The sequence below is a fragment of the Microcebus murinus genome, chromosome 20 (assembly GCF_040939455.1).
Source record: "Microcebus murinus isolate Inina chromosome 20, M.murinus_Inina_mat1.0, whole genome shotgun sequence".
NCBI classification, from domain to species: domain Eukaryota; kingdom Metazoa; phylum Chordata; class Mammalia; order Primates; family Cheirogaleidae; genus Microcebus; species Microcebus murinus.
The window spans coordinates 37111920-37134377 of record NC_134123.1 but is presented as its reverse complement, the minus strand read 5'-3'; the positions used below and the strand labels follow the sequence as shown (position 1 = coordinate 37134377).

General features: G+C 54.9%; 2 protein-coding genes across 2 annotated transcripts in view; both read right to left on the bottom strand.

Annotated features, from left to right (window-relative positions):
* The window catches only part of MGLL (monoglyceride lipase), a 401877-nt gene that overhangs the window by 315452 nt on the left and 63967 nt on the right, over positions 1-22458 (bottom strand). The window lies entirely within an intron of this gene.
* Positions 464-21854, bottom strand: GATA2 (GATA binding protein 2). The gene is made up of 6 exons (XM_075995933.1): positions 21560-21854; positions 20879-21229; positions 15850-16575; positions 12599-12744; positions 9390-9515; positions 464-5714 (listed from the first exon to the last, which is right to left on the bottom strand). Exons 2-6 carry the CDS (start codon positions 21129-21131, stop codon positions 5415-5417), a joined length of 1551 nt encoding a protein of 516 aa, XP_075852048.1. The 5' UTR covers positions 21132-21229; positions 21560-21854; the 3' UTR covers positions 464-5414.

The following is a 22458-nucleotide window of genomic DNA, read 5'->3' as shown; positions in this document are numbered from 1 at the left end:
AAATATATAGAAAAAACACAAGCCGGGCGTGGTGGCGCACGCCTGTCGTCCCAGCTACTCGGGAACGGAGGCCGAGGCAGGAGGCTCGCTCCAGCCCAGCAGTTGGAGGCTGCTAATGTTTTTTTTCTTTCTATATATCGTTAGTGGCCCAGCTAATTTCTTTCTTATTTATTTATTTTTTTTAGCAGAGACGGGGTCTCGCTCTTGCTGTGAGCGAGGCCGACGCCACGGCACTCACTCCAGCCCGGGCGACAGACAGAGCGAGACTCAGCCTCAAAAAATAAAAAATAAAAAATAGAGGCCGTGGCATTCGGTGGGACTCCGAGGGTCTCGGCGACAAGAACAACTCCGGCCTCTTTCCCTCCCCTGGTAGCAGATCGGGTTGATCTGGCTGGATTCGAACCCGGGACCCGGCCTTCCCCAAAAAAACAAACAAACAAAAAAAAAACAAACAACAAAACAACAAAAAAAAAAGCTGTTTATTATTCACTTTACAGGAATAAGAGGATAGCGTACAATTTTTGTTCTTTTTCTTTCTTTCTTTTTTTTTTTACAGACAATATATAAAGGGTGCACGTCATTTAACAATAATTTAGTTCGCGGAACACCCCCCCTAAAAAAAAAAAATAATAAAATAAAACAAGAACGAAAAAAAAAAAAAAAAAAGCCCGGAGAAAAACATATCGAAACGGAAAATACTGCCTAGTTCTTTAGCTTTGTTCTTTTTTCCTTTATTTATTATTATTTTTTTTTTAATTTTTTTTTTTTTTTTTCCGTTAAGATGCTCCTACCTAGTTCAAAATAAGTTATTTTCTGGCTTGCGGGTGTCAACCCCACGCGGCCTCCACCGGCCGGCCTCAATATTGCACCTGGTCGATTATATCAGCACAATTTTCCTGTCGGGCCGGGGGGGTGTCGGGGGTCGGGGGTCGGGGGTCGCGGCGGTGGAGGTGTGGGCCTCCGATTTCTGGCCTCCACAGATGGAGGTCGCCGCGCAAGGCGTAGGGAGCTTGGGGGTCGTTTCTATGTACAGCTGTACCCTTGAGAAGGATCTAGAAGCAGATAGCCACCACCTGGGGACACCCACCCTCGTCCGCCCCAATCTGACCCTGCCGGGCCGGCAGCCTCCAAAAAAAACAAACAAACAAACAAAAAAAACCAAGAGGAGGCCGGGCGTGGAGGCTCATCACACCTGTCATCCCAGCAGCATTCTGGGAGGAAGAGGAGGCCGAGGAGGGAGGATCGCTCGCTACAGGTCAGGAGTTGGAGACCAAAATAAAAACAAACAACAAAAAATTAAAAAATAAAAAAAAAAACAAGAGGAGGCCGGGCATGGAGGCTCATCACGCCTGTCATCCCAGCAGCATTCTGGGAGGAAGAGGAGGCCGAGGAGGGAGGATCGCTCACTACAGGTCAGGAGTTGGAGACCAAAATAAAAACAAACAACAATAACAACAAAAAAAAAAAAATGAAAAAGACAAGAGGAGGCCGGACGTGGAGGCTCATCACGCCTGTCATCCCAGCATCATTCTGGGATGAGGAGGAGGCCGAGGAAGGAGGATGGCTCGCTGGAGGTCAGGAGTTCGAAACCAAAATAAAAACAAACAACAAAAAATTAAAAAATTAAAAAATAACAAGAGGAGGCCGGACGCGGAGGCTCATCACACCTGTCATCCCAGCAGCATTCTGGGAGGAAGAGGAGGCCGAGGAGGGAGGATTGCTCGCTGGAGGTCAGGAGTTGGAGACCAAAATAAAAACAAACAACAAAAAATTAAAAAACTAACAAGAGGAGGCCAGACGCGGAGGCTCATCACACCTGTCATCCCAGCAGCATTCTGGGAGGAAGAGGAGGCCGAGGAGGGAGGATGGCTCACTGGAGGTCAGGAGTTGGAGACCAAAATAAAAACAAACAACAACAACAAAAAAAAAAAGAAGAAAAAGAAAAAAAAACCAAGAGATGCCAAGGCCTCTGCCCCCGGCCTCAGGTTTTGGGCCTCCAGGACTTTTTTCTAGAAAGAATTTGCAGATTATATTTGCAAGTCATTTTTGCCGCCCCCCGGGGTTTTTTTTTTTGCAGGTTTTATTCCTTCTCGAAGGCCGGGCCTCAAAAAAAAAAAGAGTCTCCGAAAAAATCAAAACTACGGGCTCTGACCGAGTGCCGGCTACTCGGGAGGGAGGGAGGCTGAGGCAGGAGGCTCGCTGGAGGCCAGGAGGTGGAGGCTGCTGTGAGCGAGGCTGACGCCACGGCAGTCTTGTCTCCTAAAAATAAAAATGAAAATGAAAATGAAAATTAAAATAAAAATACAAAATGAAAATAAAAATAAATATGAAAATGAAAATAAAAATAAAAATAAAAATGAAAATGAAAATGAAAATGAAAATAAAAATAAAAATGAAAATAAAAATAAAAAATTGAACGACTTGCTCGTTTTCCGAGTTAAGCTTCTGGAGTTGTTTTGTGTTTTAATTTTTTTTTTTTTTCTTGGGAGGCCGGGAGAGGAGGCTGGGGCAGGGTGGAGGTTTTCAGGGGGTTGGCACAAAAAAAAAAAAAAAAAAAGGCTGTATTTATAGGGGGGTTCCCCCCGAAACCCCGGGCAAAGACAGGGGGGCTGGGTGGCTTCGGCCGGTGGAATGGGGACACCACTCACACCAAGCTTCGGCCCCTGAAAAGCCTCAAAAGTTCGAACAATCTGGGAGACATTTCCGGAAAATGTCGGCCGGGCGCGGAGGCTCACGCCTGTCGTGCCCGCACAATGGGAGGCCGAGGCTGGAGGATCGTGCTGGAGGTCCGGGAGGTCGAGGCCAGCCTGAGCTCAAGAGCGAGACCCCGTCTCTGCTATGAATAGAAAGAAATCAGCACTCTGGGAGGCCGAGGAGGGAGGACCGTGCTGGAGGTCGGGAGTTGGAGGCCAGAGTGAGCTCAAGAGCGAGACTCCGTCTCTACTAAAAAATAAATAGAAAGAAATGAGCTGGACAACTAAAAATATATAGACAAAAAAAAATTAGCTGGGTCTGTAGTCCCAGCTACTGGGAGGGAGGCCGAGGCGGGAGGCTCGCTGGAGGCCAGGAGTTGGAGGCCAGCCTGAGCAAGAGCGAGACCCCGTCTCTACTAAAAAAAAGAAAAAATAGAAACAAATTAATTGGCCAACTAAAAGTATATAGAGAAAAAAAATTAGCTGGGTCTGTAGTCCCAGCTACTGGGAGGGAGGCCGAGGCGGGAGGCTCGCTCGAGGTCAGGAGTTGGAGGCCGGCCTGAGCCAGAGCGAGACCCCGTCTCTACTAAAAAAAGAAATTAATCGGCCAACTAAAAACATATATAGAAAAAAAAAAAAACGAGCCGGGCGTGGAGGCTCACGCCTGTCGTCCCAGCTCCTCGGGAGGGAGGCCGAGGCAGGAGGCTCGCTGGAGGCCAGGAGTCGGAGGCTGCCGTGAGCGAGGCCGACGCCGCGGCGCTCACTCCGGCCCGGGCGACAGAGCGAGACTCTGACTCAAAAAAAAGTAAAAAAAAAAAAAAAAAAACGAAAGAAAACAGAAAATGTCATTTCCTTCCCGTTGACCCAGCCCCGGCCTGGGAATGGGCCACCCTGCGATTGTCCCCAGGTTGCCACGGCAACCGGCGGGGTCACCCTCCCCCTCCCCCCCGGGCCTGGGTGGCAGCTGTTTTGCAAAAAAAAAAAAAAAGCCAAAGGACCCCTTCCCCCACTCCACAACCCCGGTCTAATGTCACCTTCTCCCAGACTGGAGGCCCGGACTGAAGGCTGGCCTCAAGAAAGAAAGAAAGAAAAAAACAAAAACAAAACAAAACAAAACAAAACAAAAAAACGGACAATTGGGGACGGCCAGCTCCCCTGTCCCAAGTCCCCAAGTCTTTGCCCCGGCGACAAGAGCAAAATAAATCACTTTTCTGCCTCGGCCTCCTTTTTTTTTTTTTTTTTAATTCTTCTAGAAAGGGGCAGCCTTTCTCTCCGTCCTCCCAGCCTCCCTGCCTCCTCTTATTTGGCCTCTATTCTGGGAAAAATTGGGTCCTTTTCTTTTTTTTTTTTTTTTATCTTTTTTTTTTTTTTTTGGCTTTTTTGGCGGGGGGCTCAAAGTCTCCAAAGGCCGGCCTGGCCTCCCTGCCTCCTCCTTGGCCTCTACTCTCTGGAAAATTGTGTCTTTTTTTTTTTTTTTTTTTTTGGCTTTTTTGGCGGGCGTGAAGTCTCTAAAGGCCCGCCTGGCCTCCCTGCCTCCTCCTCCTTGGCCTTTATTCTCTGAAAAATTGTGTCCTCCTCCTCGGCCTCTACTCTCCGGAAAATTGTGTCCTTTTCTTTTTCTTTTTTTTTTTATTTTTGGCTTTTTTGGCATTTTCCAGCGGGGGTCAAAGTCTCCAAAGGCCCGCCTGGCCTCCCTGCCTCCACCTCCTCAGCCTCTACTCTCCGGAAAATTGTGCCCTCTTTTTTTGTTGTTTTTTTGTTGTTTTTGTTTTTTGGCTTTTTCTGGCAGGGGGTCAAACTCTCCAAAATCCCGCCCAGCCTCCCTGCCTCCACCTTGGCCTCTACTCTTGAAAAAATGTTGTCTTTTTGTTGTTGTTGTTTTTCTTTTTTGGCTTTTTCTGGCGGGGGTCAAAGTCTCCAAAGTCCCGCCTAGCCTCCCTGCCTCCACGTTGGCCTCTACTCTTGAAAAAATTTTGCCCTTTTTTTTTGTTGTTTTGTTTTTTGGTTTTTTTGGCTTTTTCTGGTGGGGGTCAATGTCCCACCCGGCCTCCCTGCCTCCACCTCGGCCTCCACTCTCCCAAAAATTGTGTCTTTTTCTTTCTTTCTTTCTTTTTTTGCTTTTCCAGCAGGGGTGAAAGTCTCCAAAGTCCTGCCTGGCCTCCCTGCCTCCACCTTGGCCTCTACTCTCTGGAAAATTGCGTCCTTTTTTTTTTTTTTCCTTTTTCTTTTTTGGCTTTTTCCGGCGGGGAGTCAAAGTCTCCAAAGTCCCGCCCGGCCTCCCTGCCTCCACCTTGGCCTCTACTCTTGAAAAAATTGTGTCCTTTTTTCTTTCTTTCTTTCTTTTTTTGTTGTTTTTGTTTTTTGGCTTTTTCCAGCGGGGAGTCAAAGTCTCCAAAGTTCCGCCTGGCCTCCCTGCCTCCACCTGGCCTCCCTGCCTCCACCTTGGCCTCTACTCTTGAAAAAATTTTGTCTTTTCTTGTTTTTGTTTTTTTGTTGTTTTTGTTTTTTGGCTTTTTCCGGCGGGGAGTCAAAAGTCTCCAAAGTCCCGCCCGGCCTCCCTGCCTCCACCTCAGCCTCTACTCTTGAAAAAAATTGTGTCCTTTTTTTTCTTTCTTTCTTTCTTTCTTTGTTGTTTTTGTTTTTTTGGCTTTTTCCAGTGGCCGGGCTGAAGTCCCCAGAGGCCGTCTGTCCTGTCCGGGGGGGGCGGGGGACCCTGCGGCCTCAGCCCATGGCGGTCACCATGCTGGACGGGTGCGGGTGGCCGAAGGGCAGGCCGGGGGAGGGGTGCAGGGGGGTGGGGGTGGGCAGCAGGTGCGCGGGGTGGCCGAAGCCCGGCAGGTGGCCCACGGGGCCCACGTGCCCGGCCAGCGCGGTGGCGCTGAACGGGGACACCTTGTCCGGCCCGCACTTGGCCAGCTCGTCCAGGCCCTCCGGCCCCTTCTTGCCCTTCTTGCACTTGCTGGACATCTTGCGGTTCCGCGTCTGGATCCCCTCCTTCCTCATCGTCAGCGGCCGGTTCACCTGCAAGAGCCGGCGGGCCACCGGGCGTCAGGGGACACGGAGGGGACATGGAGGGGACATGAGGGGACACGGAGGGGACACGGAAGGGACACGGAGGAGACACACAGGGGACATGAAGGGACACGGAGGGGACACACAGGGGACACGGAGGGGACACACAGGGGACACGGAGGGGACACACAGGGGACACGGAGGGGACACACAGGGGACACACGGGGGACACAGAGGGGACACACAGGGGACACACGGGGACACGGAGGGGACACACAGGGGACACGGAGGGGACACACAGGGGTGACACGGAGGGGACACAGGGGACACACAGGGGACACGGAGGGGACACACAGGGGACACAGGGGACACGGAGGGGACACACAGGGGACACACGGGGGACACAGGGGACACGGAGGGGACACACGAGACACACAGGGGACACGGAGGGGACACGCAGGGGACACACAGGGGACACAAAGGGGACACACAGGGGACACAGGGGACACGGAGGGGACACACAGGAGACACACGGAGGACACACGGGGGACACGGAGGGGACACACAGGGGACACAAAGGGGACACGGAGGGGACACACAGGGGACACACAGGGGACACGGAGGGGACACAGAGGGGACACACAGGACACGGAGGGGACGCACAGGGGACACACAGGGGACACACGGGGGACATACGGGGGACACACAGGGGACACACAGGGGACACGGAAGGGACACACGGGACACGGAGGGGACACACAGGGGACACACGGGGGACACACGGGGGACACACGGGGACACACAGGGGACACACGGGGGACACACAGGGGACACAGAGGGGACACACAGGGGACACGGAGGGGACACATAGGGGACACATACGGGACACGGAGGGGACACACAGGGGAAACACGGGACACACAGGGGACACACGGGGGACACACGGGGGACACGGAGGGGACACACAGGAGACACACGGGGACACGGAGGGGACACACAGGAGACACACGGGGGACACACGGGGGACACACAGGGGACACACGGGGGACAGACGGGGGACACACGGGGGACACGGAGGGGACACACAGGGGACACGGAGGGGACACGGCTCCCCCACCGCCTCCCACCCCCTGCACACCCCACCCCCCAAAAAATAAATAAAATAAATGATTTTTTAAAAATAAATTTGAATATATTCAAATGAGTTTGACGTCTATTTTAAATATATTTAAATAATTTTAAATTTTTTGAATGTATTTAAATAATTTTAAAATATGTTTAAAGATTTAAATGATATTTTCATATATATTCTGTTTTTATATGTATTATATATAAATATAATATATATTTTAAAGCATAATATTTTAAAGGATTTAAATAATATTTTAAATATGTTTAGATATTTTTAAAAATAAATTTAAATATGTTGAAATAATTTTAAAATATATCTTTAAATGTATTTAAATATTTTTAAGATATATTTTAAAAACTTAAGTAATATTTTAATATATATTATATAGTATATATAAATATAACATATATTTTACAATATGGCATTTTAAAATATTCAAATAATATTTTACATATATTTAAATAATTTAGATATATTTAAATAATTTTTAAAATATATTTAAATAATTTAAGATATATTTAAATAATTTTCAAATATATTTTCAAATATATTTAAAAATAAATTTCATATATTAACAAAATAAATATATATTATATGAATTTTATATATTAATAAAATGAAATATATTTAAATTATATTTTAATATAGCTAAATAACTTTTAAATATATTTTTTAAATTTAAGTAATTTTTCAATATATATTATATTTATTATATATAAATATATTTTTTTAAATATAATATTTTAAAATATTTAAAGACTACTTTAAATATAATTAAATAATTTTACAAATAAATAATCCACCCGTTTCCCCACACACACAATTGGACCCCAGTGGGTTTTTTATGTTTTTTTTGAGACAAAGTCTCGCTCTGTCGCCCGGGCTAGAGTGCCGTGGCGTCAGCCTCGCTCACAGCAGCCTCCAACTCCTGGCCTCCAGCGATCCTCCGGCCTCAGCCTCCCTCCCGAGTAGCTGGGACGACAGGCGTGCGCCTCCACGCCCGGCTCGTTTTTTATTTTCTATTTTTAGTTGCCCATCTAATTGATTTTTAGTAGAGACGGGGTCTCGCTCTTGCTCAGGCTGGCCTCCAACTCCTGACCTCTAGCAAGCAATCCTCCCACCTGGGCCTCCCAGAGCGCTGGGATAGAGACCGAAATTTTTGCGATAGAGACCCCACTGCCCTCGGGCTGCAGGGCCCTACTGCAGCCAGTCCCCATCTTCTCCGGTTTGGGGGGCGGGGTGACAGAGGGGGGACAGGGTGACACCCCGTCTTCTTACAAAAAGCCCTTCTGGGCGGGACAGGCCTACAGGCATGCAGAGAGTGGCTTCCCAAGCCAAGCCGCTCGGGATGGGGAGGCTGGATGTGGAGGCCGGATGTGGAGGTTGGATGTGGAGGCTGGATGTGAAGGCCGGATGGGGAGGCTGGATGGGAAGGCCAGATGGGGAGTCTGGCTGGGAAGGCCGGATGGGGAGGTTGGATGTGGAGGCTGGATGAGGAGGTTGGATGTGGAGGCTGGATGTGGAGGCCAGATGTGGAGGCCAGATGGGGAGGTTGGATGTGGAAGCTGCATGGGGAGTCTGGATGTGGAGGCTGGATGTAGAGGTGGATGTGGCAGCCAGATGGGGAGTCTGGCTGGGGAGGCTGGATGTGGAGGCTGGATGGGGAGGCCGGATGGGGAGTCTGGCTGGGGAGGCTGGATAGTGAGGCTAGATGCGGTGGCTGGATGGGGAAGCTGGATGAGGAGGCTGGATGGGGATGTGGGATGTGGAGGCTGGATGTGGAGGCCAAATGTGGAGGCTGGATGTGAAGGCTGCATGGGGAGGCTGGATGTGGAGGCTGGATGTAGAGGTGGATGTGGACGCCAGATGGGGAGGCCGGATGAGGGGGCCGGATGTGGAGGCCAGATGGGGAGTCTGGCTGGGGAAGCCAGATGTGGAGGCTGGATGTGGAGGCTGGATGGGGAGGCTGGCTAGGGAGGCTGGCTGGGGAGGCTGGCTGGGGAGGCTGGCTGGGAGGCCGGATGTGGAGGCCGGATGGGGAGTCTGGCTGGGGAGGCTGAATGGGGAGGCTGGATGGGAAGGCTGGATGGGGAGGCTGGATGTGGAGGCTGAATGTAGAGGTGGATGTGGAGGCCAGATGGGGAGGTTAGATGTGGAAGCTGGATGGGGAGTCTGGCTGGGGAGGCTGGATGGGGAGTCTGGCTGAGGAGGCTGGATGTGGAGTCTGGCTAGGGAGGCTGGATGGGGAGGCCGGATGTGGAGGCCAGATATGGAGACCGAATAGGGAGCCTGGACGGGGAGACTAGATGCGGAGGCTGGATGCGGAAGCTGGACGTGGAGGCTAGATGGCGAGGCTGAATGGGGAGCCTGAATGTGGAGGTTGGATGTGGAGGCTGGCTGGGGAAGTTACACATGGAGGCTAGATGGGGAGGCTGGATGTGCAGGCCGCATGTGGAGGCCGGATGTGGAGGCTGGATGTGGAGGCCGGATGTGGAGGCCGGCGACCCAAAGAGCAGAGGTCCCGCCGGGGGGCAGGGGAGGGGCGCACTCACATTGTGGAGCTTATAGTAGAGGCCGCAGGCGTTGCAGACGGGGTCCCCGTTGGCGTTCCGACGCCACAAGGTCGTGGTTGTCGTCTGGCAGTTGGCACAGCAGGTGCCGGCTCTCCGGGCTGCAGACTGGGGGGGGGGGGGGACGGGGGAGGGGACCGTCAGCCGGCCTCCCTCGACTGGCCTCCCCGACCAGCCTCCTCCCCTCCCCCGGCAGCTCCCAGCGACTCCAGTCTCACGGAGCCAGGGGGGGGAAACTGAGGCAATGTTAAGACTCCCAGAAATCAGCAGGCTGAGAGTCCTGATCTTGGAACCCACTCCGGGAGGCCGAGGCGGGAGGCTCGCTCGGGGTCAGGAGTTGGAGGCCAGCCTGAGCCCAAGAGCGAGACCCCGTCTCCACTAAATAAAAATGAAATAGAAAAAAAAAAAAAAAAAAACCGAGCCGGGCGTGGTGGCGCGTGCCTGTCGTCCCAGCTACTCGGGAGGGAGGCCGAGGCGGGAGGATCGCTGGAGGCCAGGAGTTGGAGGCTGCTGTGAGCGAGGCTGACGCCACGGCACTCACTCTAGCCTGGGCGACAGAGCGAGACTCTGTCTCAAAAAAAAAAAAACAACTTTAATTCAGTTTTTTGGGGTCTACACTGCACTTGCTGTGTTTCCAGTGGATCTGTGGCCTCCGATAGAGGCCGGTGCAAACAGAGAACGTCGCCATCTTCCCAGCCGGCCCCCCGATTTGCCCCCCGGACCCCAAATCGCAGAGTTCCAACCTCCCCTTAAGTCCCCCACCCCAAACCCCCAAGTCTGTAGGAGTCCCAGCCCGGCAGGAAAAGCGAGGCAGAAATATGGAGGCTGGAAAAGAGACTCTCTCTGGTTCCTGAAGAAAGGAGCAAAGAAGAGAGGTCACCTCTAGTTGTCCCACCCCCTGTCCAGGAATCAGATCGCCCTCTCTGGCTTCTACCGGGGCCACCAAACCGCGGAGGCTCACGCCTGTCATCCCGGCACTCCGGGAGGCCGAGGAGGGAGGCTCGCTCGAGGTCAGGAGGTCGAGGCCAGCCTGAGCAAGAGCGAGACCCCGTCTCTACTATAGATAGAAATAAATGAGCTGGACAACTAAAAATATATAGAAAAAAAAATTAGCCGGGCGTGGAGGCTCACGCCTGTCATCCCAGCACTCTGGGAGGCCAAGGCGGGAGGCTCGCTCCAGGTCAGGAGGTCGAGGCCAGCCTGAGCAAGAGCGAGACCCCAAATAGAAAGAAATTAATTGGCCAACTAAAAATATATAGAGAAAAAATGAGCCGGGCGTGGTGGCGCGTGCCTGTCGTCCCAGCTCCTCGGGAGGGAGGCCGAGGCAGGAGGCTCGCTCGAGGTCAGGAGTTGGAGGCCAGCCTGAGCCCAAGAGCGAGACCCCGTCTCCACTAAATAAAAATGAAATAGAAAAAAAATAATAATAATAACAAGCCGGGCGTGGTGGCGCACGCCTGTCGTCCCAGCTACTCGGGAGGGAGGCCGAGGAGGGAGGATCGCTCGAGGCCAGGAGTCGGAGGCTGCTGTGAGCGAGGCTGACGCCACGGCACTCACTCTAGCCCGGGCGACAGAGCAAGACTCTGCCTCAAAAAAAAAAAACAAAAAAAAAAAACAAGTCCCCTCAAAACCCGCCATCCTCCACCTCCCGATTGGGGTTAGAGGCTGAGGCCAACAGCCTCCATTTGTACAACCACAGTCACCTTGGGGACAAGGGACACGGGGTGGGACAGGGGGGAGGTGAGTAAGCACAGCCCGAAGCTGGATTTCTGACTCAGTGGACCCAACAACACCCCCGCCTGCCTCCCAGCCTCTACCCCTCCCCTAACTCCATCTTTAGCCTCAACCCCTGGCCTCCCTGCATGGGTTAAAAAAAAAGAAAAGAAAAGAAAAAATGACCGCCATAAATCACTTAACCCTGCAACAAAAAAATAAAATAAAATAAAAGATAGATATTTATTATTCTTAGCATTTTTATGCTTTATTTGCAGAGAGCAGGGGAGGGTATCAGACATTTCAAAAACAGCCCAGCCCGACAGGGGAGCGAGGCCGGCCTCTTCAAAAACTCCGGAAACAGATACAGCGAATTTCCTTATCTCTCCGGCCCAGATATCCGGATAGGAAACTCCAGGCAGGAGATGCAAAAGGGCGACTTATTTTTTTATTTTTTTTATTATTATTATTACCTTTCTTTTTTTTTTTTTTTCAAGTCACTCAAATGAAAATACACACAGAATTATCGAGGTGACTCCATGGAAAAAAAAAAAAAAAGGAAAAAAAAAATTAGAGGCCAGGTTTTTGTTTCTTTTTTTTTCTGGGTGGATGGATTATGTGCGTTTTTTTGTTTTTTTTTTGTTTTTTTTTTTTTTAATTTAAATAACCTGGGGCTGGAGGGGACAGCAGGGAAGGGACGGGCGGTGGCAGGGCCACCAGGAAAAGGACTTGCAGGGCCCCGGGTTTTGGGAAAAGGGAGTTAAAAACAGAGGCTCGAACTGGAGGATCTCTGAGTGGCTCGGGGTATCTCGAGTGATCCTCATGTTTTATTTTTATTTTATTTTTTTTAGTTTTAGTTTTTGAGAGTCTCGCTCTGGCTCCCAGGGCTAGAGTGAGCGCCGGGGCGTCAGCCTCGCTCACGGTAACCTCCAACTCCTGGCCTCCAGCGAGCCTCCCGCCTCGGCCTCCCTCCCGAGTAGCTGGGACGACAGGCACGCGCCTCCACGCCCGGCTCGTTTTTTCTATATATATTTTTAGTTTTTTGGCTAATTTCTTTCTATTTTTTTTTTTTTTTAGTAGAGACAGGGTCTCGCTCTTGCTCAGGCTGGTCTCAGATTCCCGGCCTCGAGCGATCCTCCCGCCTCGGCCTCCCTTCTGAGTAGCTGGGACTACAGGCATGCGCCACCACGCCCGGCTCATTTTTTCTGTATATATTTTTGTATCTGTCCAGCTCATTTCTATTTTTTTGTAGTAGAGACGGGGTCTCTCGCTCTTGCCCAGGCTGGCCTCGAACCCCTGAGCCTTAAATCCTCCCTCCCCGGCCTCCCAGGGTGCTGCATCATCTCAGTGCTCGAAGAGAATTTCAATCTGCATTTGAAAGGGTTTATTTTTCCCCAAATTAGGCGACAACCCTTTGTCCCCAGCCCACCCCTGTCCCCAACCCAGACCCCACCCAGCCTCCACCCCGCGATCCTTCCTACCAGCCTCCTCTTGGGTTTGATGAGAGGCCGGTTCTGCCCGTTCATCTTGTGGTAGAGGCCGCAGGCATTGCACAGATAGTGACCCGTGCCATCCCGTCGCCACAGCGGGGTGGCCGTGGCCCCGCAGTTGACGCACTCCCGGCCCTCTAGAAGGAGACGGAGAGAGAGGGAAAAAAAATGGGTAGAGTGGAGGCCCAGGAGTGGAGGCCGGGAGTGGAGGCCCGGAGTGGAGGCCCAGAGTGGAGGCCCGGAGTGGAGGCCCCGGGCATGGAGGCCCGGGAGTGGAGGCCGTTGAAGTGACAATGTCACTTTGAGGTGCTGGAGACAGTCGCCTCTCCCAGGCTCCTGGCATTTGCGGGTGACATTGAGGCTGAGTCCCAGGGGCCTTAGGTCTCACCCCCTTCCCATCCTCCTGCCCTTAAATCCTGCAATGGAGGCCCGGAGTGGAGGCTGAGAGTGGAGGCCCGGGAGTGGAGGCCCGGGAGTGGAGGCCCGGGAGTGGAGGCCAGGAGTGGAGGCCCAGGAGTGGAGGCCGGGAGTGGAGGCCAGGAGTGGAGGCCCAGGAGTGGAGGCCCGGGAGTGGAGGCCCAGGAGTGGAGGCTGGGAGTGGAGGCCCAGGAGTGGAGGCCCAGGAGTGGAGGCCGGGAATGGAGGCCCAGGAGTGGAGGCTGGGAGTGGAGGCCGGGAGTGGAGGCCAGGAGAGGGCAGGGCCACTCGGATTCTCGGAGCGACAGAAAAAATAAAAATAAAAAAAAGGGCGTTGACAGCAAACTTTGCCACCGGCCTCGGCCTCAGTGGAGGCTGCAGCCTCCAGGCTGGACCAGTTGGAGGCTCGCTCCCTCCCTCCTGCCTCCCCTCCCCACCCCCAATGCTGAGTCTCTGTGTCCCCCTGTCCCCTCCTCGGTCCCTGCCAGCCGAGTGTCCCCTCCTTCCTTCCCTTCACTCCAACTTCCCAAAAATAAAAATAAAATAAAACACTTTCCTTTCCGCTCTCCCCAAAATCTTGAATCCCCCCCAGATCTCGAGAAGGATCCAAGTCTGTCGGGCTTTTAAAAAAAGAAAATAAAATAGAAAATAAAATATAAATAGGCCGGGCGCGGTGGCTCACGCCTGTCATCCCAGCACTCTGGGAGGCCGAGGAGGGAGGATCGCTCGAGGTCAGGGGTTCGAGGCCAGCCTGAGCAAGAGCGAGACCCCGTCTCTACTAAAAAAAAAAAAAAAAATAGAAAGAAATTAGATAAACAACTAAAATATATATAGAAAAAATGAGCCGGGCGTGGTGGCTCACGCCTGTCGTCCCAGCTACTCGGGAGGGAGGCCGAGGCGGGAGGCTCGCTCGAGGTCAGGAGTTGGAGGCCAGCCTGAGCAAGAGCGAGACCCCATCAATACTAAAAAAAAAAAAAAAAAAAATAGAAATGAGCTGGACAACTAAAATATATAGAAAAAAACAAGCTGGGCGTGGTGGCGCATGCCTGTCGTCCCAGCTACTTGGGAGGGAGGCCGAGGCAGGAGGCTCACTAGAGGCCAGGAGTTGGAGGCTGCTGTGAGCGAGGCTGACGCCACGGCACTCACTCCGGCCCGGGCGACAGAGCGAGACTCTGTCACAAAAAAAAAAAAAATCTTCCCTCTCTCTCTCTCTCTCCCTGCTGGGTTCAAAACCGGTTTTCGGGGGGAAGGAGGCTAAGGGTGGAGGCCACCTGTGTCTGTCACCGCCTGTCCCCTCCCTTTCTAGCTCCCTGGGAGGCTGAGGTCAAAAGGACAAGAGCCACCACCAGACTCAGGGTGACAGGAACAGGTCGTAGGAATTTTTGCTAGGGGGCAAAAGCAACAAAAAAAAAATCTCCCAAGATCCCAGGAACTCGGAGAACCGGATTCCTTAAGGGAGGACCGATGGCCTCCAGGGTCCCCCGAGGGACACACGGGAGACAGGTCACCCCCTAGAACACGTGTTCTACAACACATGCCTCCCCTCAAAAGGACGTTTCAGGGAAGAGGGAAAAAAAAAAAAAAGGAAAAAGAGGTTGAGGTTCTCACTCTGGCCTCCATCTGTCCGGCCTCCTCCTAGGAGTTGGGGGGACCTGGGGACAGGATCTGAGTTTTTTTTTTTTTTTTTTTTTTTTTTTGGAAGCCACTTCAGAAAAGAAAGAAAGAAAAATAAAAAAAAAAACCAGCAGAAGTTAGACCCAGCACTCTGGGGAGGAGGCCGAGGCGGGAGGATCGCTAATGAGGTCAGGCGTTGGAGGCCAGCCTGAGCAAAGAGCGAGACCCCCCCTCCCCGTCTCTACTATAATTTAAAAATTTTAAAAAAATAGAAATAAATTAGATAAACAACTAAAAATATATAGAAAAAACGAGCCGGGCGTGGTGGCGCATGCCTGTCGTCCCAGCTACTCGGGAGGGAGGCTGAGGCAAGAGGATCGCCAATGAGGTCAGGCGTTGGAGGCCAGCCTGAGTGCAAGAGCGAGACCCCGTCTATACTAAAAATAGAAAGAAATTAATTGGTCAACTAAAAATATATACACAAAAAACGAGCCAGGCGTGGTGGCGCATGCCTGTAGTCCCAGCTACTCGGGAGGGAGGCCGAGGCAGGAGGATCGGTTGAGGTTGGGAGTTCGAGAGCAGCCTGAGCAAGAGCGAGACCCCGTCTCCACTAAAAAAACAGAAGGAAATTAAGCCAAAAAACTAAAAATAGAAAAAAAAAAAAATGAGCCGGGCGTGGTGGCGCATGCCTGTGGTCCCAGGTACTCGGGAGGGAGGCCGAGTCCAGAGGATCGCTGGAGCCCGGGGAGTCTGAGGTTGCCCCCCGTGATTCAATCGAGGCTGACGTCCCAGCTCATAAATAATAACAATAACAATGAAAATAAAAATAATAGCCAAACTCGCAGACACCCTCTGCACCCCCCTTCATTCTGTGGGGCCTCCAAAAATCTCTTTCTGGAGGCCGATTCTGCAGCCTCCAGTCCCAAATTTTCTCCCTCCCAAAAAAAAAAAAAAATAACGCTGTGCGTCTCTTTTTTTCTCTCTCTCTCTTTCTGCAATTACAGCCTCCCTTTTTCCTCGACCTCCACCCCCCCCCAAAAAAAAAAAAAAAAAACTTGTCACCCCTCCCTGGTCCCCTCTCTATGTCGCCTGGGGTTTTTTTTGTTGTTTTTGTTTTTTGTTGTTTTTGTTGTTTTTGTTTTTGTTGTTTTTGTTTTTGTTGTTTTTGTTTTTGTTGTTTTTGTTTATTGTTTTTTTTTTTTTTTTCTTACCTGAGCAGGAGCGAGTCTTGCTGCGCTGTTTGGGCGTGAAACTGGAGGCCGGGCCTCCCAGGAAGCCTCCCGCCGCCGGGTGGTGGTGGAAGAGGCCGGCTCCGTAGTCGTGCCCGGAGGCAGTGGAGGCCGAGGCCGGCATGTAGGACGGGTAGGTGGCGATGGGGTGGTGGTGGGTGACGACGGGCTGGGGTCCCACCAGCCCCGCCACACCCCCGGGGCAGCGCAGCGGGCTCCCGGCCTCCAATTTGAGGCTGTCAGCGGAGGCGGCTTGGTACTTGGCGCCTCTGTCTTTGTCCTCCGCGGCGGCGGTGGAGGCCGAGGCTGAGGCCGGGGAGGCCGCCCCCGGGGTGGCGTGGGCGGCGGGGTCCGGCGACACTTCCTTGGGCGGCGTGGGCGGGAACCCGAACAGGTGGGAGCCGGTGGCGGAGGGAGGCAGGGAGGCCAGGGCGGCCTCCGCGGAGGCCGCCGCAGGGTACACCGACGACAGCGGGCCTCCCGGAGGCCCCGCGGTGGAGGCCGGAGGCTGCAGCGAGGTCTTGGAGAAGGGGTTCACGGCGGCGGCGGCCCAGGGGTTGTGAGGGTGATGATGATGATGGTGGTGGTGAGGATGATGAGGGTGGTGACCCGCCGCCGAGGTCAGCGCGGCCTTGCCCCGCTCCAGCCACGACAGCCCCGGGCTGTGCAGCAGGTGCGGACGGCACACCTGGCCTCCCGCCAGCCGGGCTGCGGACGGCAGAGGGGACAGCGACAAGGCGGGGGGGAGGGGGGATGGAGGGGTCACCAGAGACACCCCCAAAAAAAATAAAACAAAAAAATTTAAAAAATTAAAAAAAAACTCACCCGCCCTGAAAGACACACAAAAAAACCACGCACACACCCGTCCCTCCCCCGAGATAAATGACACTGCGGGAGGGGTGGAAGCTTTGGACCTGCCCCCAAATCTTTCCAGCCCGTGCCTCAGTTTCCCCAGAACGCCCCCACAAGCCAGCTCACAGCCCGGGGAAAGTAAGGAAGGAAACAGCAACGGGAAGCGTCGCTTTCTTTCTTTCCCTCTCCCCAAAGCGAAGGCGACCCCGCGGTCCCAGTGGACCCCACCATCCTCAGTATGGGGTCTGGGACTCCCCCAGTCTGTCCAGCCCGTGCCTCGGTTTCCCCAGAACGCCCCCACAAGCCAGCTCACACCCCGGGGAAAGTAAGGAAGGAAACAGCAACGCGAAGCCTCGCTTTCTTTCTTTCCCTCCCCAAAGCAAAGACGATCCCGCGGTCCTACTGGACCCCAAGTCGCTCGCTATTGGGGGCGTTGGGGACAGCCTTGGATCCCCCTAAATCTGTCCAGCCCGTGCCTCAGTTTCCCCAAAACGCTCCCACAAGCCAGCTCACACCCTGGGAAAGTAAGGAAGGAACAGCAACGGGAAGCGTCGCTTTCTTTCTATCCGCCTCCCCAAAGCGAAGGCGACCCCGGGGTTACAGTGAACCCCATCATCCGCAGTATGAGGCCTGGGGGGACAGCCTCAGACCCCTAAATCTCGCCATTCCGTGCCTCAGTTTCCCCAAAACGCCCCCACAAGCCAGCTCACACCCCGGGGAAAGTAAGGAAGAAACAGCAACGGGAAGCGTCGCTTTCTTTCTTTCCCTCTCCCCAAAGCGAAGACGATCCCGCGGTCCCAGGGGACTCCAAGTCGCTCGCTATTGGGGGCATTGGGGACAGCCTTGGACCCCCCAATCTGTCCATCCCGTGCCTCAGTTTCCCCCAAACGCCCCACAAGACAGCTCACACCCCTGGAAAGTAAGGAAGGAACAGCAACGGGAACCGTGGCTTTCTTTCTTTCCCTCTCCCCAAAGCGAAGACAATCCCGGGGTCCCAGCGGACCCCAAGTCGCTCACTGCGGGGGTGGGACGTTGGGGACAGCCTCAGACACCCCCAATCTCTCCATGCCGTGCCTCAGTTTCCCCAAAACGCCCCCACAAGCCAGCTCACACCCTGGGGAAAGTAAGGAAGGAACAGCAACGGGAAGTGTCGCTTTCTTTCTTTCCCTCTCCCCAAAGCGAAGACGACCCCGCAGTCCCTGGGGGGGGAACCCCAAGTCGCTCTCACTATATGGGGTCTGGGGAGACAGCCTCTGACCCCCCCAATCTCTCCATCCCGTGCCTCAGTTTCCCCAAAACGGCCCCACAAGACAGCTCACACCCCGGGAAAAGTAAGGAAGGAACGGGAAGCGTTGCTTTCTTTCTTTCCCTCTCCCCAAAAGGGAAGACGACCCCGGGGTCCCAGCGGACCCCACCCTGCTCACCATGGGGTCTGGGAGTCCCCCAATTTGTCCAGCCCGTGCCTCAGTTTCCCCAGAATGCCCCCACAAGCCAGCTCACACCCTGGGAAAGTAAGGAAGGAACAGCAACGGGAAGCGTCGCTTTCTTTCTTTCCCTCTCCCCAAAGCGAAGGCGACCCCGCGGTCCCAGTGAACCCCACCATCGTCAGTATGGGGTCTGGGGGGACAGCGTCAGACCCCTAAATCTCTCCATCCCGTGCCTCCGTTTCCCCAGAACGCCCCCACAAGCCAGCTCACACCCGGGGAAAGTAAGGAAGGAACAGCAACGGGAAGCATTGCTTTCTTTCTTTCCTCCTCCCCAAAGCGAAGGCGACCCCACCATCATCAGTATGGGGTCTGGGGGGACAGCCTCGGACCCCTAAATCTCTCCAGCCCGTGCCTCAGTTTCCCCAAAACACCCCACAAGCCAGCTCACACCCGGGGAAAGTAAGGAAGGAACAGCAACGGGAAGCGTCGCTTTCTTTCCTACCCCCTCCCCAAAGCCAAGACGACCCCGCGGTCCCAGTGAACCCCACCATCGTATGGGGTCTGGGGGGACAGCCTCGGACCCCTAAATCTCTCCATCCCGTGCCTCAGTTTCCCCAAAACGGCCCCACAAGCCAACTCACTCCCCGGGAAAAGTAAGGAAGGAACGGGAAGCGTTGCTTTCTTTCTTTCCGTCTCCCCAAAGGGAAGACGACCCCAGGGTCCCAGCGGACCCCACCCTGCTCACCATGGGGTCTGGGAGTCCCCCAATTTGTCCAGCCTGTGCCTCAGTTTCCCCAGAACGCTCCCACAAGCCAGCTCACACCCTGGGAAAGTAAGGAAGGAACAGCAACAGGAAGCGTCGCTTTCTTTCTTTCCCTCTCCCCAAAGCGAAGGCGACCCCGCGGTCCCAGTGAACCCCACCATCGTCAGTATGGGGTCTGGGGGGACAGCCTCGGACCCCTAAATCTCTCCATCCCGTGCCTCAGTCTCCCTAAAACGCCCCCACAAGCCAGCTCACACCGGGGGAAAGTAAGGAAGGAACAGCAACGGGAAGCATCGCTTTCTTTCTTTCCCTCCCCAAAGCGAAGACGATCCCGGGGTCTCAGTGGATCCCACCATGGTCACTATGGGGTCTGGGACTCCCCCAATCTGTCCAGCCCGTGCCTCAGTTTCCCCTAAACGCCCCATAGGCCAGCTCACATCCCGGGAAAACGAAGGAAGGAACAGAACAGCAACGGGAAGCGTTGCTTTTTTTCTTTCCCCCTCCCCAAAGTGGACATGATCCCGAGGTCCCAGTGAACCCCACCATCCTCAGTATGGGGTCTGGGACTCCCCCAATCTCTCCAGCCCGTGACTCAGTTTCCCCAAAACGCCCCACAAGCCAGCTCACAACCCGGGGAGATAGCGCAGGAACAGCAGCGGGAAGCGTCGCTTTCTTTCTTTTCCCCTCCCCAAAGCGAAGGCGACCCCGGGGTCCCAGTGAACCCCACCATCCTCACTATGGCGTCTAGGGGGACAGCCTCGGACCCCTAAATCTCTGCAGCCCGTGCCTCAGTTTCCCCAAAACGCCCCCACAAGCCAGCTCACACCCCGGGAAAAGTAAGGAAGGAACAGCAACGGGAAGCGTTGCTTTCTTTCTTTCCCTCTCCCCAAAGCCAAGACGACCCCGCGGTCCCAGTGAACCCCACTATCCTCAGTATGGGGACTAGGGGGACAGCCTCCGACCCCTAAATCTCTGCAGCCCTGCCTCAGTATCCCCAAAACGCCCCCACAAGCCAGCTCAGACCCCGGGAAAAGTAAGGAACAGAACAGCAACGGGAAGCGTTGCTTTCTTTCTTTCTCCCTCCCCAACGCAAAGATGATCCCGGGGTCCCAGTGAACCCCAGCATCCTCAGTATGGCGTCTGGGGGGACAGCCTTAGACCCCCCAAATCTCTGAAGTCCGTGACTCAGTTTCCCCCAAACGCCCCACAAGCCAGCTCACATCCCGGGGAAAGTAAGGAAGGAACAGAACAGCAACGGGAAGCGTCGCTTTCTTTCTTTCCCCCTCCCCAAAGCGAAGGCGACCCCGCGGTCCCAGTGAACCCCACCATCGTCAGTATGGCGTCTGGGGGGACAGCGTCAGACCCCTAAATCTCTCCAGCCCGTGCCTCAGTTTCCCCAAAACGCCCCCACAAGCCAGCTGACACCCCGGGGAAAGTAAGGAAGGAACAGAACAGCAACGGGGAAGCGTTGCTTTCTTTCTTTCCCCCTCCCCAAAGCGAAGGCGACCCCGCGGTCCCAGTGAACCCCACCATCCTCACTATGGCGTCTCGGGAGACAGCCTCCGACCCCTAAATCTCCGCAGCCCGTGCCTCAGTTTCCCCAAAACGGCCCCACACGCCAGCTCACATCGCGGGAAAAGTAAGGAAGGAACAGAACAGCAACGGGGAAGCGTCGCTTTCTTTCTTTCCCCCTCCCCAAAGCGAAGGCGACCCCGCGGTCCCAGTGAACCCCACCATCCTCACTATGGCGTCTGGGGGGACAGCCTCAGACCTCTAAATCTCTGCAGCCCGTGCCTCAGTTTCCCCAAAACGGCCCCACAAGCCAGCTCACAGCCCGGGGAAAGTAAGGAAGGAACAGCAACGGGAAGCGTTGCTTTCTTTCTTTCCCCCTCCCCAAAGCCAAGGCGACCCCGCGGTCCCCGGGGAAGGGGGAAGGGGGGTGGCGGGGGGGACCCCAAGTCGCTCTCACCGTGCGCGGGGCCGTACGACACCCGGGCCCGGGCCTGTGTCGCCGCGGCGGCGTAGTACGGGGTCCCCGGGGCGTCCAGGTGGCTGAAGAACACGTCCACGTCGTCCGGGGCCAGCAGGGGCGACGGGTCCACGTAGTTGGGGCCGAGGCCCGCCGGGTGGTGAGGCTCAGGGTTGAGGACCGCGGAGGCCGCGGAGGCCGCGGCGGCGGCGTGGCTCATCCAGCGAGGCTGCTCCACAGAGGCCACCTCCATGGCCCGGACGCGCTCGGGGGTCCCAATCTGTCACTCCCGCGGGGGGTGGGGGTGGCTGGAGTCCCCGGTCGTGAAGGTGGAGGCCCGGGACGGAGGCCCTGCGTGAAGTGGAGGCCACAAACAACCCGCTCATTAGACACCCTCCCCCCAAAAAAATTCCCCACGCAAAACGCATTCCGAGAACTGATTATTTTGGGGGCGAAAAAAAAGAAAAACAAAAGTTGGGGACTTCTGTCGCTTTTTTTTTGACGGGGGAGACCCCCAAAGCCAAGCGACATTGACCAGGGAGGACTTGGCCTCTACCCTCCTCCCCCAAGCCGGCCTCCCTTTTTCCTGGGCCCTGAGCCCGAGCAGAGACACCCCGCCAACCAAAAGCTCAAAAAAAAAAAAAAAACGGGGTGTCTGTCCCCAAGCCGTCCCAAACTTACGCGAGCGTCGGATTTTTGCGGGGACCAAAAAAAAAAAAACAGACGAAGAGTAGTTGGGAACCCAAAGTGGCCCGCAAGCGCGGAGGCTGATGGTGGAGGCTGGTGGTCGAGGCGGTCAGGGCGCAGGGGGTGGAGGGGCCAGCGAGAGTGTCGCGCCCCGGGTGGCGTCTGTCCCCGCCGGGCCACCCTGGCGCCACCGGCCGGCTCCAGCCAGGGACATGAAGCGGAGGCCGCCGCCGCGGAGGCCGCGGACGCCTAAGAAGCCCGCGCCAGCCAATCAGCGCGGCCTCCGCCCCTGATTGGCTGCGCGCGTCGCGGAGGCCCGGTGGGGACCAACCCCCTGCGCCCCCTCCCCGCGACCCCCAGTGTCGCCGCGGCGCCCACCTCCGACCTCCGACCTCCGAGCCTCTACCCTGCCTCCCCTTTGCCAAAAAAAAAAAAAAAAACCTCACCAGCCTCCACTTTTCCCAGCCTCGAAGCCATGTCCCCTCCCCCCTATTGCTCTCCAGGACTGTCCCCTCCCCCCCCCGTTGGAGGGTGGCCAGGCCACTGTCGCAGGCCAGGGGGGTGTCCCCACCCCCGGAGGCCAATTGGAGGCCGCTGAGACTTGGGAGGGAGGTGGAGGCTGGGAAGGGTGACCGGTGGAGGCCCCGGGGCGGTGGGGACGGCCCGGAGGAAGGGACAGGACGTCCCCTTGTCCCCCCACCCTCCGGGCGTGGCCTCCTCCGCGGGCCACCCGGGGGCTCCGATGGCCCCCGGGGCGAGGCCGGCGGTGGAGACCCGGACTGGCGCCGGCCGGAGGCGGGTGGAGGCCCGCCTGGGAGGTGGGGAGTGGGGGAGGGGGGGGAGGGAGGAAGAAGGAGGAGGAGGAGGAGGAGGGGACAACTTCTTGTCCCTTA